This window comes from Barbatula barbatula (genome assembly GCF_947034865.1).
Source record: "Barbatula barbatula genome assembly, chromosome: 16".
NCBI classification, from domain to species: Eukaryota; Metazoa; Chordata; class Actinopteri; order Cypriniformes; family Nemacheilidae; genus Barbatula; species Barbatula barbatula.
In genome coordinates, this window is record NC_136779.1 from 10,005,668 (window position 1) to 10,024,646 (window position 18,979).

Consider the following 18,979-nt stretch of genomic DNA (forward strand, 5'->3'; position numbering starts at 1 on the left):
GTGTACTATTTATTGATAATATAATGTGAATGTAATAATGATAAACACACTTAAATCACACTGAAGAAATAAAACACATATGAAAACTGGTCTGTTAACAGCTATGAACGCATGTGTTATTGTTCGATTAACTGGAATGTGAAAACTTCAGTGTCATACCTGGATTTGCCCACTCCGCTTTCTCCAATAATCAATATTTTCAGAGTGGTGAGAATATCCTCATTCATCTTTACGAAGGGATGTCACTGTTTGCAAATACTGTCGACTGGAAATAAAAACGTAAACAAACATAAAAGGCAAACGTACTTATTGAGGTCTTAACGCAGCTCTCTTCTTCTGTAAATACACTCGATCGTGATAAACAATTGAAAAATGTAGTTCTGCCCTCTAACGGTTCAAAGAGACATGACAGTCTAGCTTATAATTGTTCTACATGCACATTTTGAGTCTGTGAAATCCCAGAACGCGAATGTTATTGCCGTCACCTGTACCATAATATACAGAAACTTAACAATAAATCGAAATCCACCACAGATCACTTAAAATGTAAAAACACTTAACAACTATGGACGATTGGTCCATTCTGGCCGTGGAGGAAATAAGTAACATAAACCACGTGACATGCCTCCTGAATAATCATTTACATTTTATATTATATAAAATAACATCATATAGATTTTATATATATTTGTTTTAACCCTGATAAACGTTAATAATAATTAGTATTTATTTATTTGCCTATATTATCAAATAAAAAAGTCAGCAGAAGAACTATATAATGCGTCTATTCACAGATGTTTTAATAATTTAGTAAGTTACTAAATTGAAATCGGAAAAAAATAAGACTTTATCTAGCTAAACCCAAAACTGCCAGTTCTGACAGTAAAATCTCACAGCTTCTTTTCCCACAGGATGTCGCCATTTTTCTATTTTAATAACGACATTTTGAAAGGTCCGATAATTCTTAAAGGGACAGTTCACCTATCGAGATTCGACTTACTTTGTTGACGGGTGTTTTTAACCAAACAACATTGGCCCTCGATGTCCATTGTCTAAACACAAAACCATAGACAACGCCAAATTTAAACATCTTTTGAGTTACATATCTGTTTCATATGATATTAAAGGGATACTTCACCCAAACATGAAAATTCTGTCACCATTTACTCACCTTCGAGTGTGAATTGGGGGGGCTGGGGCGATCCAGGCCTTAAGGGACCCCTCATTAAGTCTAAAATAATGAACTTGGGGGTCCCCTGGTTTTTAAAGACTCTGTTCTGATGAACACAGAGAAATATATTTGGAAGAATCCTTATAACCCGCTTATAAATTAACAGATCTTGCACCTGGATTGACTCCCATAGTAGGAAAAATTACTTTATACTTTTTTTGTTCTGTTGAACACAAGAAGATATTTTGAAGAATGTAGGACAAGAAAACAGTTCTGGTGCACTTTTGACCACCATTGTATTTTTTCCTACTACGGCAGTCAATGGGGGGCAAAATCTGTCTGGTTATAAGCATTCTTCCAAATATCTTTCCCTGTGTTCATCAGAACAAATACATTTATATCGATTTGAAACAACTCAAAGGTGAATAAATGACAAATTATATTTTTGGGTGAACTATCCCTTCAGAGTGGCAGTTGTTGATGTTATCTAAAAAGATAATGTTTTTTATCTTTTCAAAACAGCTTTGGCTAGAACAAAATAGTGGCAAAAATCATATGCAATTCTATTTAATGTAATGCAATAGAGAACTGAAAAGAAACATCAGGACTAAGATTTACCATGAGCATAATTTCTCCTTTTATCATTCTAGTTTCACAAACACAATGTAAGTTGTGCCAGTAAAGCAGCATTCACAGACACTGATGCATAGACAGTCAGAGGCAGAAAACACTTTAAAAGCAGTTTAATTATTTCTATGTACAGTCCTTTTGTTGCCAAGTTGACAACAGTCAAAAGAAAAAGAAAACTGGATATTAACCATAAGGTGCAAAATAAACAATAGTGTCTTTGAAAGTCCATGCTTCCACCTTTTTTCCCACCCACAAAGCTAAACAACAATATTTACATTCCACACGTTTGACCCTTATTTCTGCTGTGACAGACAACTGCTTGGACCTAAAGGATATAACTGTTTTAAAAGTAAAAAAATCACTATCCAGTGCTGACTTTTACAAAATGACAAATATTAACTCCTTAAAGTTATTGGTCCAGAATCTGTAGGAGGGACATTTTTACATGTCTGAAAACCTTCATATAGCATAGTTTAAAGATGTGTAGCATCACTACATGATAAACACATTATAAATGTTTCTTACACATGAATATGAAAGTATAGTCACATACATGTCTAAATTAAGCACCAAAACTCCATAATCCGGCTGAATTAGGAGTCAACAGTTAAAGCACTGTTAAAAAGCACCATTTTACTATTAAAATTAGAAGTACTGTAAAAGAGGTATGGGCTGGGTTTTTGACTTTTACAGACATTTTCATTCGGCCAAACATTCGGTAACAAGGGCTTACAATACCTGCATATGAATTCAGTCTGAAAATTATAATGCAATTTCGCATAGAGATGTTTCTGTTTTACCAAACAGTATGACTACAGTATAATTGTCAGTGTATTGATGAATTGCAGCGTTCTTGATGTGAGGATGTATATATATATTCACACACACACGGTTGTTTCCATTGCAGCGTGTGTGATGGGGGGAGCATTAAGGGAAAGTGTAGCAGTATTTTCAGTTTCCAGAGCAGCCAGCCAACAGAGGGCCACACCCTGGCCTAAGCTGCCCTGTTCCCTATGGACTGCTGTTGCTATAGCAACTGCTCCAGCCAAACGTCTGGACAGATCATAGTTCCTTAAAGTAATGGGGCAGGCACTTACGAGAAATAAGTCTTGTACAAAACTTTCATACCAATTACACTTTCTCTTTAAAGAAAGTGAAATGTAAATTTTTTCTTGTGATATTATTGATCTCATTCTCAATAGAATCTGCTCCCTATAACTAGCACAAAGCTGCATTAAAGATAAACATTACTAAATGTCAACACAAACAAACACAGAAAGGCATATATTTACTTAAACATTTACAAATAAATACTTGGAGATTTGTCTTGAATTGATGGCCCCTCGTTGAAGAACAGACTTTTATTGACATAGTGATTCCTGACTGAGGCCAATGAGCTTTTCATACGCAATTTGAAGTGCATATTCTGTTTGCTGTTACAGACCATAATCACGAGACATGAAGTGTATGATTTACTAAATATAAATAATAAAATGATTTTGTCTCTTTCATCTATTTGCATGAATTATAATAGCAAGCAGGTAATTTGGTACTGGACTGGTCAAATTCTTTCAGAACTTAATTTTTATTCTGACAGCTTGTGTCTATGGTTCAGTCAATTCGATTTCAACATCCCTCCAATTAAATAAATAGTTACGATGAAAGAAAAACAACATGGTAAGGAACTTATGTGCCAGATTTCATCTCCCATTCCTGCAAAGAAAAGAAAACATGGGAATAACATCATGGCCATAAATATACTGTATAAAAATAAAGCTCAATTTATCAGGTACCTGCTAATAATTTCGGCTGTGATGCTAAAAATGTTACTGACCTTGGCTTTCCTGAGCACATGTCCTCGCACAGCTGTGGGTTTCGTTTGTTGCGTGTGTCTGCGCAGCAGAGAGGCGCTGTTGATGGGCAGAGAGCAGGTCTCAGTGTCACTGGTGTCACAGCTCGACATGGGCGAGTTGTCCACCGTTCTCCTCAATAACACCGGAGACTACAGACAGACGAGACACAGTTTGACTTCCTATGTCTTTCATCTCCCAAATCTGATCTAAACCTCCAGTTAGTATTACGTCATTGCTTTATAAATAACTGGTGTTTTACAGACCTGTGGGCTGGAGCTGCTGGATTTGGGTTCAATGGTCAGGCCCAAAGTGACGCCTCCATTCAGGGCTTTCTTTAGACTTTCCTTTACTTCTGTCAGCTCCAGTTCCAGATTCACTCGCTCGTCCTCTTTCAGTTTGCATTCTTCTTCCACCTTCTTAAGTCTCTCCGTCAGAGAGGCTTGAGAACGCTTACCTAGATGAAAAACGTTTTGATGTTATTTAGAGGATGCCAAACAATCGCAGCCAATCGAAACATTTCAAAGAAAACAAAGAACACATGGCTTGTGTCTTTCACATGTGCATCACATTTCTGTAGAAAACATTTTAGTAGCAATGTTAAGATTTTAGTGGCATCAAGTGGTGAGGTTGCGAATTACAACCAACGGTTCACTCAACGGCTCACCACTCCCTTTTGAAGCACTACTGTGGCTGAAACAGGACAAAGATGTCATCACGTTTATGCTTCTTTGCCGTAGGAGTTAACACATTGACGTAACGTGCTTGTATAGAAACAACATGGCGAATTACATGCAAGGGGATCCCCAGTGTATGTAGATAGAAAAAGCTCATTCTAAGGTAATATAAACAAAACGCTTCATTATGTAAGGTCTTTATACACCTCTGAAGACATAGTTATGTATATTATATTGCATTTCTGTCAATAGATTCACCTAAATATCACTAATGCCGCTTTTCCTCTGGATAGTACTTCACGGTACGGCGCAGTACAGCTCACTTTTGGGGTGTTTTCCACTGGGTACAGTACCTAGTACCTGATACTTTTTTAAGTTACACCTCGGTTGAGGTTCCAAGCGTACTGTATCGAAACCAAAATGTGACGTGTTAACACACAGATCCCTGATTGGGCAGAGAGAATCATTACCAGAGTCATTGGATTTGGATTGGCAACACATGAATACCCATTTTATGATTGAGACCCTTAACTCAATGCTAAATGCTACATTAGCTTACCCTCATGTGCCGTCAAGCAAACCAAATGATCTGCTCTTTGCTGTAAGATTTCCAAAATCTCTGGTATATTTAGCCGTATTTTGTTTAGCCATCTGCCATCGATATGCTCCATATATCTCCTGTGTTGTTTGTGTGTTTTTACGTCGCGTTCACAATGATGCTACGGCAGTAAAAGCGGCACAACTAAAAAGATAAGTTTATATCTCCTGTGTTGTGCGTGTGTGAATATGTTGTGTTCCCAATAATGTTACGGCAGTAGAGGCGGCGCAACTAAGACATTAAGTTTATAATCCCCACCCACGTTGAAGCAGTACTAAACTTCTATGCAAAAATAAAAACAGAAGTAAAGTGAGCTGTACCGAGCCGAGTTGTACTAAACCTGGCGGTACCACGCTGCGGAAAAGCACCTTTTAAAGGTTAATGCAATAGCATTGCTCATATCCTAACCTGTATTGTTCTCTATAGCAGTCCGGAGATCTTTTTTGTCTTTCTTCAAATGGGTCAAGCGGCTTCGAATTTCCTGCTTCTTCTTCATCAACTCGTCCTCTTTCGCTTGAAGCTTCTTGGCATCAGCCTCCACTCTGTTTTTCCCATACTTATACTGATCCACACCTGTAAAGGTTACAAGTAAACCATTAATAAATCTCACAATTTCTAACCTTTTTGTCACATTAAAGGCCATTGAGATCACAAACGAGATTAAAAGACATGCAGAATATATACCACATCTAAATATTTGGTAGTACGTGTAAATAGGCCATTGAATGGTTAGAAAGTCTGTGTGTGGACAGGCCGGGAATGACTGCCTGTCTCAAATGGAATTTGGGGTGAGTGAGTTTACAAAGGAGCATGTCAACAGAGCCACTGCTTTCAAACAGCACTGCAATTTCCACATACCGGCATTCTCCGCAAATCTATGTGGCTTTTTTTTCCTCGAAACAAATTAGTGGTGTAATAGCCAGGATAACGAATGCAGACTTAATGTCTGCTTAGTTTAGTTACTGCTGAATGTCCTCTTATAAAAAAAGGAAGCGCTCATTTTGAGATGATCTGTTAGATATGGTTTCAAGATCTCTTACTAGAATTGTTGCGTTTTACTGGAAGAGTGCTGCTGGTTCCATTGGCCTTTTTGGGCTGGTTCTTGTCCAATTTCTGCTTCGCAGCAATCCCATTGGTGACCAGCGATTTCTTTCCTTTCAGCTGATTAGCAGAAAGAAACAGCTGTGAGTGCAAAAGTAGCAGATAGTTCAAGTGAGATTTATTGCACACAGAAAAATGATATTAACCCCTGATAAGGACTACGAAGAAATATTTGATATCTGAAGACTTTCACAGTTAGCACCTGTTAACACTATGAGTATTGTGATTTGTGAAGGTTAACACTTCATGCAATTACTTTCACAGACATATCAAAGGTTACTTCAGCAAACCACATTCACCACATGTGGCTTGACTAGCAGGGACATTTGTTGTAGTTATGCTTTAGCTGGCCTTGGCACTTTTTGTGACTGAATTTTTGGGCAATAAAACTGAATCCACAGTAAATTAAGGCTTTATTACCCCATACAAGGTCATGCCGCCCCACCCTCCACTCACATACATGGTTAATATACGTATACTGCAGATCAAAAGCACTCATTATGGCAGCTGGGTGGTCCGTAACTCATACGTTACACACTACAGTACTTGTAATATTAGACTCTTAAGTCGCTTTGTAGTGTAAGTCAGAAGTAGGGACACATGTCCCATGCTGCAAACGTTTAACATGTGCATCAGCACAAGCATTAACAGTTTCATGGTTCTAATAAACATGTGCAATTTGCTTAGTGGTTTAGCTTTAATAATGAAACACTATCCTTATAGTGTGGGTTCGACAATCGATAAAAATAATAATAATTTTAAATATAGAGACATAAAGTACTGAAGTCTGTAAGACTATGAATACAGTTAATGTGAAACACTTATATTTTTGTGGGGTTGGGTAAAAAATATAGATTTGATTTTAATAGGTCTTCAATTTAACGAAACAATATAGATTCGGGAAATGCCTAATTTGTGCTCTACTTTCAATGTGAATGCGTATTTCACTAATATAGCTTTGTAGAAGGGTTTCAGTTACCAGTATATATTTAAATATAGATTCCATCACTGCAAAACTAGCATTTTAATCTAAGTACTGATAACTAATCGATCATGAATCTAAACTAATCGAAATCTAATCGAAACCATATAAATAAGAATTGAATCAAATCGCCAATTTGGTCGCAAAACCCAGCCCTATGTTTTTGTATTTAATGCTTTAAACTTTTTAATAGATTTGATCTTTTTAAAATCTATACACATTTTTTAAAACTAGTTTGTAGGCGGGTCTGAGCAATAAGGGCTTGTACTTTAACTCTCGCAAACGGGAAACGCTCTTAGAGATTAAGCTTACGTTAAGTAATCAAAAATGTTGCTATATTAAATCAAACGTTGCTGAATGTTCTAGAAACACTGGTATTAAACATTATTTGTACATTGTTGGTGAAACGTTTAAAAACACTCAGAATAATGTTTTGTAACATAACAGGAATGCTAGCTAAACGTTCTTATAATACAGTTTTCTTAACTAGGACAACCATAATGACAATTATATTCATAAGACAGTGTCCCATTTTAACTGTATTCACCCAACAGCATTAGACAAACAGTCCAGGTTATTCACCTGATTAGTGTTAGTATTAGCAGATAAGGAGGAAGAGAGAGATTTAGTGGAAGGTGGTGTCTTGTAATGTCCCGAAGATGACAGGCGCTTAGATTTGGGGGAGGGCATGTTTTCGTAAAGTTCTGTATTCTCATAATGACCCTCCTCATTCCAAAGGTGGTCCCTTGAAGTTGGGGAAGAGTACTGAACACCTGGTGCCTTCCGTATTGCAAGCGTGCAAGCAAGAGAATAGCAATTATGAGAGGAGATCAGAAGAGAGGGGAGGTAGAATGCTAGACAGGACCAGAGTTGAGAAGTTGTTAATGGTTTCAAGTTTTTGGAAGCACTTTTAATAACGGTATTGATTTGATATGTGAATGTGAATCGTATGTACCGTTCCATTGATGCAGGGTACATCATCATAATGCAGAGCAACACCTGATGGACATGCGTAACCATTGACCGGGTTATCCAGGTATGGGTTTGGAGAAACTGCACGCTTGCTGGTGAAACTGAGGATAAAACACATATATACCGTTATTTATTAGGAAATACACAAATGCGACCCAAAAGCTTAAAATAATGCTCAAAACTAATGTCAAATTTCAATATAAAAAAGCTGTAAAATGATTTTTTTAATGGTTTATGAAGATATCTGCAGCAGCACTTAACGCTCACCAAAACGACTGCTTGGCCAGCTGAATGACATTAGCAGTGGTTTCCACGTCAATGTAATCATAGTGCAGTGCAGCAGGATCTGTCGTGGAGCCCGTTTCTGCCAGCAACACCCCCAACCACCTCCCCATACACTCCGAAGAGGACGCCTGACGGGAAAAACGAGGGAGGAAAGACGCAATGAAGGTGCGTCATCGGAATATGAGACAAGTGAAATGAATCTATGCAAACTCTGCAAATCTACTCTACACATGATATGGCAATGACATCATCACGTGAGCCAGCCAACCAAACCATCCATCTAATCCCTTCCCAAAGGTCCCGTCTCAGACGCATTAATTGGCCTGCAAAAACTGGGGTAGTTGGCCCGTACCTCCAGAACGGCCACCTCCTGTCCGTTGCGCAGAAGACGGAAGGCGAAGGGATGTTTGGAGTCCAGCCCTGGAATGACCTCACACCCCCGCAGGGGCAGAGAGGCCATGTGTGTCTTCAGATCTGCCCGGTCCTTGTGCAGATACAACTGGTTGTCTTTCAGCTGGCACCAGCGCTCTCTCCAGCGGTTGTTGGACAGCACGTTCAGATAGCCTGGTATTAAAGAGTTTCAGATATTTATATAGCAGTCACAGAAAGAGCCACACACAATCAGACCTAAACGAAAAAGTATTTCCTTTTGTTAATATGTGTAAATATGCGCCCACACTGCTTGTAACAATTTGTGAAGCTCAAGTTATCACTAAACATATCCCAAACTGTGTTTGCAACTGCTCACCACATGTTGGGACATCCTCTTCTGCAGATGACGTCTGTTCATCAGTGGAAGGCTTCTTCTTGCCCAGACTGATGATTTTTGTGATTTTCTTTCCAGTCACCCGCCCCACGGTGCCTTTCTGCTCTGATTTAGAGTTCTTCTTCCCTTTGGCTGCAAAAGAAAAGGCAAATTAACGTCAGAGTCTGAAATATATTTATGGGATTTCATAATGTGATATATTATAAAGTGATGCTAGATGTCAAGGGACTTGTTGGTAATGCAACTTTAACAGGATGGGATTGGAAAACATTTTGTGGATGATGGAAAATGACAAATCCACACATCTACTGGAATTTAATAAGAAGAAAATAATGTCGGGGATGTCCCCAGTTCTATTGGACCAGAGAGAAAGCCATCCAACAATGTCTTTAGTGTGAGAAATCCAGTTCACTTCTCACCACAATGTTTTGATGGTCTTTTCTGATCGAGTGAGGAGTGTGGTCTGTGGTGCTTGATGGTTTTGTGAGAAAAAAATCCCCTTTAGTTATAGTGAGGAAACATTGTATAAAAACAGTCTAGAATTCCAATTCCAAACCAGTGAAGACCGTGTTGAGCAAACTAGAAGTTTCTGGCCTGTGATAAAATGTGTAAAACAGAAAAACAACAAATTACTCCCTCTTTCTCTAAGAAGTCTGTACTACAAAGGGATGCAAAGATAAAGTATACATAACAGACAGTGAAACGTTTGCCCTTCAGAGGATTTGAAGAGACCTCCACTGCAGAAGATTACATTTTAGTTTGTGAATCCTTTTAAGTTAAGCCCATCTGAAGTCAAGAGTCCTATGCAGTTTCTCTGTCTCTGCACAGCCGCCTCAGGCATGAGAGCCAGAGCCACAGATGCTAAAACCATCGGCCCTTTTAAAGGGCCCATATGTATACAGTTCATTTTATCATGAGGGAAAATTCTGTGATCAGGCAATTTGATTTCACACAGTCTCAGCACTTACGAGAGCTGGAAAGAATGTTACTAATTTGATTAATCTGCATGGTTTCTTTAGGTTTTCTCTTTTCTTTCATCAAAGACGTACATCAGTTGGGTGCTGGTGTGATGTAACAACACCTCAGGTACTTGTTACAGATTCAGTGGGGATGGTCTCGGTTTTTATTGCCATTAAAAAATGTAAGGGGATATGGCTGTAATTAAAGTGTTCAGCCACAGGTGGACAAATCTGGATTCATATGTGTGTTAGTCATGCATGGCAAGACCTACAGTATAAGGCTTGTTTCGACATCATCCAGTGTCACTCATACCGATGTGTGTGACATCACAGAGAGTCAATAGTCGACTGCTCCGTATGCTTCTGAATCACTCTTGCGGTACTTTGATGCCATACGGCAATTAGTCGAACAAACCAAAGGCTGTCGGCAGAAATTCTATTCTCCCATGCAGCTTGTATAAACCAAGGACCACCTTAAAGGTGTCTGACTGACACATAAATAAACCAATCACACTTCATCTTTGTTTTCAGTTGGACTATTAAGGAACACAATGCATATGTCTCACTGAAAACCTGTAGGAATGAACCAGTGCGATGACCTTCTGTACCTTCAATGAAAAAAATGACTTTCAAAGTATTTTTATCTTGGTTTCCAGTATAAATATATGAATATTCCTAAATCAAAGCACATTTACTTAAGTAAAATAACATAAGATAAAAAGAAACTTATGAAATAAAAAATAAAAAAATCCTATCTACTGGCAAATATTTCTCTTGTTTTAAGCTTTAATTTAAATAATTTTGCTTTAGAATAAATTATTTTCAGAAAACAAGACTTACCACCTCATCATTTTGTTTCTCGAATAAGTGTTTCTCGATTTAAGTATTCTTGGATATTTGTAGTGGAAAACAAGACAAAATACTTAGAAATTCATTTTCTGACACTTATATTATACATCACGACAAAGACAAGTCTTTATTTTTAGGTTAACTCCCTCATGTTAAAGGATCTCAGCAGTTATTGTGATTTGTAGTGTTGAAGCAGAACTATTTATCATTAAAACATGCAGATGCAACGGGTTTGGATTCAGGTCAAATTAGGCAACGTTCCTCACCAACATGTCTAGGGCAAGACCGTGCTGTGTCTCAAACCGTAAGAAAGAAAAATAATGGGGCAAAAAGGAATTCCACAGACCTGAAACAGATGTCCTGAAAAGTTCAATCCCAGAGCGAGACAGCACAGTGTAAATACTGGATAAATGATCCTATTAGATTATTGAAGAAGATTCTTCTTGTCTAGTGTTTGGCTTTGTTCGAACGATGCAATCTTTCAGATCAAATAAACATCAACATAATGGGATTACATTTCCGGATGAGTGTTTTTCAACACTGTTCTTACGTACAAATGTAGATAATTAAAAGTTCAGTAAAAACAGAACATTTTGTCTGGTAACTGAAAGATAAAGATTTCATCCTAATTAAAAGTGGTTCTTGATCTCGGTTGAGAACCTTTTAGAACTACTAAAGTGGTTAAATTAAATCTATTAAATCAGATGCAGGTTACAGTGAATTCACCCCCAAGTCTTTTTATTGATACAGACAAATCTGGAAAACATGAAAACGGGCTCACCTGGATCTTTGCCATCTGAAATTCCATTCTCGTGGCAGGGCTCTCCATCTGAACTGGGTCTATCATAGGACAGTTTCTGCAAAATAAGTAAAGTTACGTAAAGTATAAGCTTGGTGTACTACAGCAAACAGACCCTGAAATTGAAACAATGTAATCGATTTTTACATTCATGACAAAAGAAAGCAGGCACAGACACACAATGCATACTTAAGTCTATAGGCTTAACTTCCTCAGTCTACCCAAACAAAACTCAGAGGGAGCATCTGTTTGGAATTAAGTGTGAATAATTACAATAGGCTCACGCATGCTGTGCCAGTTTAAGAGGGTTGAGATCTGTCTTAAAAACGTTGCAAGCGCACGCACTATGCGGATCACAGCTACACTAACGTGATAGCATATCGTACGCTAAAGAATGTGTTGTAAAAAAAATATGATAAGATCACATTTCCTTCCACACCTTCTTAACCTTGCCAGCAGCACATATCCGTGGCAAGACGGAATTATGTGCATTTTAATAGCTATTACTGTCCTGGCAGCATAGCCACCGTAGCCACAGAAAAACAGGAGGAAGGCATGCAGGGAACTAAGGTGTGGTGAGGCTGGCACACAGACTCACAAACCTACATGTAGGTAGACCAGCATATATTCTTTATGTAAAGTAACTACACGCACACAGACAGGATTATTCATTATTTTTGCTATGGATTTGCACCTTTTCCAGCTCTGCCTTGTGAACAGTAGAACCAGGTCCGGCTCCGTCATAGTCCAGCGCTCCGTTTCCATTAACACAGACTTCCTTCATCACCTTAAAGGAACCAGAGAACATGCATTAGTGCAAAAGAATAAATCATTTAGACATAAATATTCTGCATTTATATGAGGCAGCATTTTATTAAGCCTAAAGCATAAATTATGTTTCTAATGGGTTACATTTTTCAAACATAATTGTAAAATAACGTTTTTACATAAACCTCACACAGGAGAATCATAAAGAACTGTTTATACACCTTAACATTTTTCCATGATTTACCTTTTTTTAAATCATTCCCTATAGACATTTTTTACGTTATTATAGCTTTCTTCTAAGATTTTACTTTCCATGGGACTGGAAATCACACGTTTAAAATTCCCTGTTATGTCCAGGTTGTCGATGACTACAGGGGCATCCACATTTTTTTTGCACCCATTCAGATGCCACAAAACACTCCATCCCCTCCATGTTCTGCCATGCACATGCACTCGAAAGGATTCTGTGCGTCACATGCAGTTGGAGCTGCAAAAGGCAGCTTACATGCGTCATTGCTCTCGCGGCTGTCTATGTGCTGAGCAGTGACTCTTGCTCTGAATGAGATATCCAGAGATCTCCAGACTGCACAGACTCCTTGCCGCCACATACGAGCATGACCTCGGTTGACCCGTAGGTTAGGTCACAGAAAACCAAAACCAGTGGTCTAGAGTTGACCAGACGGCTACTTCAGGCCCTCACAGACACACATAGAAACTCCACACACACCATCGCAATGTATATCTCCCCCATGCCAAAAAGACCAAAATATATCCAAATATTCCCTTTGAGTTCCTCTAAGCGTCAAAACTTGATGCATCATGCTGGGGTTTGGCACCTGGTTGACATAATTGGGCTCACAGGAAAATTGCAGGCTGTGGCCTCGCTCTTTGGCTTTGACTCCAATGAAGTGGGTTTCTGGGATACGCTTAGTCAAAAAACTTAAGCGAGAGATGTCAGGAGCTTTTCTAAGCATTCTCATTAACACATACTTTAAGTGAAGCATACTTAGGTAGAAGTACATATTCCAACAAAATGACTTGTTAAACAAACTGTGAATGTTTAAAATATGTTTGAGGGAAGGCTACATAAATCAAAGTGGCTCTTGGTGAAAGTAGAATCAGACAGCAGTTATACACACACACACACACATACATTATATGTACAGTTTGTGTTACAGCAGCCTCATGCAGGAGAACAATAACGTTCCATATCTTACCATTCTAGCCGAGGGCAGAGAAGAGTCAGATGACAAGAAGAAGAAACAAGGAAACTGAACCACAAACTACATTGAGAGAACCAGCTAAACAGACTGGAAAAAAGAGAAACAAAGAGGGAAACCACTGCTAAGAAGACAAAAACAGACTCTAAAAATGTTCAGTTATTTTTACCCATCATTAGGTCAAAAATGCACAAACCGTTGGGTTAAACTGATGGGTTAAATTAAACCAGATAATGTTTATATTTGACCCAACAATGGGTTAAAACAGGTGACCAATCACTTTAATTTATAACACAACAGATACGTTTGTCCATTCTTGACCCAAGGCTGGGTTGAAATAACCAAACATTTGTGACTAGCAAACAATCCCCGGATAAAACATCTACCACAGACGATCAGTGAAACCTCTGGACATCCCTACTGTTTCTTAAAAAGTTTCTTCTTACCGTTTCCCCATCATTAATAGTGTCTTGCATATGAAACTGCAAACACAGTGCAGGAAATGTTACAATGAAGACCAAACAACAGAGCAAAAGTGAGCGAGAATTACAGAGCGAAAGAAAAGGGAAAGACAGACAAAAATAAGGAGAGACTGATTATAACACCAACTCAATATCCAAACACACTCCCTAAACGTTTCAACTAAAAATATACTAACACAACATCACGATCTTGAAATTCTAACAGCAAAACGTTTACTAGGTTATTAATCATCCAGACTGTAGAGGGAATGTGAGCCTTCAAAACTAATACGGAAAACAGCTTGGATACGGCCATCGCTGCGCACCCTTGATTGAAAGAATTGTTGTGTGTGTGTGAATGAAACACAATACAACAAAGCACTTTGAGGAAGGGAGGTTTCTGTTTATCCCAAGCCAAAATCAATTACTCCTGTATGTTTTTAGTACACACGAGACATAACCAAACAGCTAGCTCGGCCCATCCTAAACAGCAATTACAGTTGTTGTTGCTTTCCAGGGCTGTCCACACCCATTCAATGCTTTTGTGAAGCTATCTGCATGTGCCATAGTGCTCACGGATCAATAAACAGAAGCTCATTACCTCATGGAAACAAGTAAATGTGCAAATGTTTATAAATGGAGCGTGATTGACAGTAATGAGGAAACAGCATCAGTCGATGTTGACTGAAGACGGTCTTTGTTGAATTTTAAGTTGGCATAAACTGAAAGACTCATAAGAGAACACAGGGATGCTATGATGTTTTCTCTCTGTTTGTGAAAACTAAATGTGGAGGAAAAGTTATAAATAGACATGCAACAGAGTAATAGGTTATCATTGAATTCAATCTTCAGAGCCAATTTGGAGGCAGTGAAAGAATAAAAATCCTTTGAACTTAGACCAAGAAACACAGGTTCACAAGAGACGTGCATGAACTGTGGGTGGACATCACATTTAGAAATATGTATATATATTTCTGCCACTGTTTATATAACTTCTTGAGCTGATAGTAAGCTGCTCAAAATCTTTTTTTGAACAAAGCTTGTCCCACTCCTGCTATAAAGACCAGCTGTTGAATTTCCATGCTGATTCAGGCGGGTTTATGCGGTTAAGGTGGTGTACCAGTATACCCATTTAAGAAATGTTGGCGAACCTGCACAGGCTTTATTGTGACTGACTGAGTATGTCTTGCTGGTTGGATTGATGAAAAAGTACCAAAACTATTTTATGCGATACAGAAGTATTACGTAACCCTGTCTTAGTTTACCTTAAGCCACTCTTCGGCCTGTTCTTTGCTCTGGACGGCCAGCACCAGCGCATCAGCGCCCTGATGGACAATCTTCAATTCGTGCTTCTTCTTCTTGCCATCTTTGGGAATGTGTGTGATACTGCAGCCAGATAAAAGGAGCTCCATTTGTGGGGTCTGGTCTTTAGAGGACTTATAACACTAAGAGAAAGAGAATGACTCAAGTAAGGTTACTTCTGCACCACTAACAATGCCAAAAAAACAGTTTTTAAACCTTTCCCCACTTTCGCGTCTGTAATTGTTTGGAGAAAATGGGCTGGTTTGGATGTTCAAACAGAGCAATGTTTCACGAAGATGAAACTATACTTAACTCAAAAGTCTACAACAAAAGCAAATACTGAGTCATAAACAAAGCAGTCTGTGTGTTTGCTCACCAACAGTTTGTTGTCCTTTATAACACACAGCAGTTTGGTCCACTGTCCAAAGCGTTTCTTTCGCAACAGGAAGGCACAGATACGTGCATCCTTCACCAGGTCCATGGAGGCCTCCTCAGACGGCCATTGGTGACGCATCTTCTGTCCTTTCCCATCCTCCTCTTCCTCGTCATATGACTCGTATGAGCTGCTCATTGCATCCGAGTCATAATCTGACAACATAGTGTAGATTATTATAAAGGTCATATCACATCTTTATGTATCCAACAGGATGTTCAAAATGTATGTGTATGTACTCACTAGAGGTGATGTACTCAGGAGCTTTCCCAGGACCCAGAGGTACGGCTTCCTCATAGTAACCTTCAGGAAGAGAGGAGCTTGGCAAGGGTGGAGGACCATTGTCTGGAGGCTTTGGAGAAGAGGGAGAGACAGGAAGAGTGGTCAAGTCAGTTTTATAACTTGCTCTAACCCCTTTCTTAGAAACGTGAGTACAAAAATTTAATCTAGCAGCCTCAGAGGCTCAATTGAATATATGCAGTTGTATAACATCAAAGGCAAGTAATATCAAAACAAGCAATCTGCCATCATCCATTTTATTAAAAGTATGTCTTGGAGGTCAGCTGTTGAGATCTCTGTAATTTGAAAGAAAACAAAGGACATCAGAGTGGGACCAACACAAACCCGCCATATATCTACGCCATCATTAACAGACGAATAAATGAGAGAATAAAAAACACAAACATACAAATAAAAAATATGAAACTAGATGAACACTGAACTACAGATTTTGTTACATAGTCCCATTTGGAGACAGGCCATGAGCAAGTGTGGTCATTTGGCAAATTCTCCTTCTATGTTTAAACAAGAACAACTATAGTAGAAAAAACTCAAACCATACACTCAATTACGCATTTAACTTGCAAAAAACACATAGAATCTGTTTCGAAACATACAGTAGTACATGTTCTGAGTAGGCATAATCTAAAGACATATAGCAATTCCATAATGCATCATGATTACTAAAGAAATCTGTTCAATCTCGTTGATCTTTTACTCAATATTATTAGAGTAAAAGTTTTATGCTTGGCAACATGCTAATAGACAATAATATTAAAATCAACAGTGAATTAAGTCTCTTGCGTTCTTTACACAAAGTGCACTATTTGTGTGATGTTTTATTTATGAGTTATTCAATAGGAGATTCTGTTTGCTGCCTATAAGGCTGTTTTTATGCAGACTGCTCGCTATGTTTTGGCACATAACCTGTATGTGAGCTTTTAATTTAATTCTCCCCATGCCTTTAAGTGACATTCCTCATACACACACATGCTCCGAGTTAAACTCCTGGTGTCTATAGAGCACACTACAGAACCGTGTTATAGTGTATGGAACTGTTTGAAAGAGAGAAAAAAACAAAGATTGCGTGTATATGTGCAAATGAGCGTGTCTGTGTGTTACAATGTGTTTAAGACTCTGATTTGGGCTTTGGCTTGTTGGGCCACATTGGCAACACATGTGACAGCCTGTGGTGGTCATGACAACTCAGGCCCTCCAGTGCCTCACTTATTTCACAGGCTTCATGCAAACAATTATGGCTGATGACAAACTCATATAAACGCTTTTCATTTACAGCGAATGGAAAGTCTGCCTTTATTTATTTTTCTTACATTTTAGTTCACAGAAGGTGCTTTTATTTTCCAGGGCATTTCAGGTGGGGTGAGATACAACACGTTTCGGCAGACCAAAGCGACCGTGTTTGCAGTTGTATTGCTGGACATAAAGAAATATATGACACACACATGCCATAGGACAGCTGCTTATAGAACAAAAGAGCATAAGTAACATCCCAATTCATTTTCTGCATGGAGAAATAATGTATGCAAGGGTGTTTCATGCATTCTGACTTCTGGCTTCTCAAGCTTGACATGGTCAACAAAAAAACGAGTTGGATGTATGACGTAGTGTTTCTGTGCTCGATACACTCCCCCAGCATTCGTACAGGTTTCAAACCTGTACGAAACCGTTTCATGACAACTTTTCTTAGTCCCGAACAATTCAAGCATGCAAGTGAAAAGCATGCCCACGTGCCAACACGCCAGGCCGAGAAGAAAGAGCATGCCCACGTGTCAACCAAGGAGCATGCGCACAAGTCAACCAGCTGGAGCAAGAGAGAGAGAGCACTGCATTCGCAAGGTTTAGCTGCTTTTGTTTGTTCACTGCATTTCCATGAGGAATGTTATATAAGCGGTGGACATAACGCTGGATTTGGAGACCGTTTGAAGCGGATTGATGTAGCGGCCCCAGCGCAAAAAGATGCCGAACACGAACCGCATTTTCAGACAGAAAAACAAACAGGGTTATTTTACATTTTTACTTGTGGTGGGCACTTTGCTTCATTTTCCTTTAGGAAGGTAATTGTAATGAGACCTTCTGTGTTTGTATTTACCAAGAAATAACAAAAACTCTTCTTCACTGATGCTATTTGGCTCCTTGCCAAAGTCTTCCCTTTTAAAAAACCCTCCCCCTGTTCCCTATATATTTCCTCCTATATTTATACATCACACAATGGAATCACACCAAGAGCGGATTTCTCCTGAGATTATGGGACACACATGCTTTGAAAACGTATGGAAACTTGAGGCATGGTCGGGGAAGGATGTAAACTTAAAGACATGGAGGACGCAGTGCAATAGAGACTGTAAGATGGAAAGCCAAAAGCATGAGAGCCCAAAAAACTTCAATACTGTGGTTGAAACTACAGTAGTGGTTTTCTTTTATGGTAAACATTTTCTGTCTAATATTTCTTTAAAAACAGAAGCCTTATTTATCAGTTCCTTCCTAGCATCAATAAATTCCCATCAAAGCATGAACTGTTCGACTAAACACAGACTAAGGCTATGTTACTGCCTGTTATGGTTGCGGGTCATCAGGGCATCTGAGCCCGCAGGGAGGACAGAATTCCAGTCAGAAAGTGAGATATGAAGACTCTTGCTGAAGCGGCTCAAACTAGAACTAGGGCAGCTTGTGTATTCTTAGGCTCAGTTCCACGTCTGGTCCAAGCTGAATGCATTTCTGAGCTTAAAAAAAAATGTACTTCCACCCATTCATGCAACATTTACACCATCAGCATGTCTACATTAACACATTAATATAGATATACTAGTCCAGTAGATGTATTGGATATATCTTTGCTGTCCGTCTAAAACCTTGAAT

The 18,979-nt window shown here is 38.8% G+C and overlaps 2 protein-coding genes across 9 annotated transcripts in view; both read right to left on the reverse strand.

The window, feature by feature from the left end:
• Positions 1-327, reverse strand: part of rab18a (RAB18A, member RAS oncogene family) — a 6,642-nt gene extending 6,315 nt beyond the window's left edge. Inside the window, 1 exon segment of the mRNA XM_079476414.1 lies at positions 160-327. Coding sequence (XP_079332540.1) covers positions 160-227 — 68 coding nt within the window. The 5' untranslated portion in view covers positions 228-327.
• Positions 328-1,787: 1,460 nt separating this feature from the next.
• afap1 (actin filament associated protein 1) overlaps positions 1,788-18,979 on the reverse strand; it is a 47,363-nt gene continuing 30,171 nt past the window's right edge. For 2 of the 8 annotated variants that reach the window (XM_079476030.1, XM_079476029.1), the window contains exons 4-18: positions 16,067-16,175; positions 15,767-15,978; positions 15,354-15,533; positions 12,334-12,426; positions 11,622-11,697; positions 9,015-9,164; positions 8,619-8,830; positions 8,249-8,394; positions 7,965-8,082; positions 7,592-7,789; positions 5,967-6,108; positions 5,335-5,499; positions 3,918-4,108; positions 3,636-3,803; positions 1,788-3,514 (exon numbers count right to left, since the gene is read on the reverse strand). In XM_079476030.1, coding sequence (XP_079332156.1) covers positions 3,488-3,514; positions 3,636-3,803; positions 3,918-4,108; positions 5,335-5,499; positions 5,967-6,108; positions 7,592-7,789; positions 7,965-8,082; positions 8,249-8,394; positions 8,619-8,830; positions 9,015-9,164; positions 11,622-11,697; positions 12,334-12,426; positions 15,354-15,533; positions 15,767-15,978; positions 16,067-16,175 — 2,187 coding nt within the window. In that variant the 3' untranslated portion in view covers positions 1,788-3,487. The remainder of the gene's footprint in view (positions 3,515-3,635; positions 3,804-3,917; positions 4,109-5,334; positions 5,500-5,966; positions 6,109-7,591; positions 7,790-7,964; positions 8,083-8,248; positions 8,395-8,618; positions 8,831-9,014; positions 9,165-11,621; positions 11,698-12,333; positions 12,427-15,353; positions 15,534-15,766; positions 15,979-16,066; positions 16,176-18,979) is intronic. The other 6 variants (XM_079476032.1, XM_079476031.1, XM_079476036.1 and 3 more) reach the window with 3 other exon arrangements.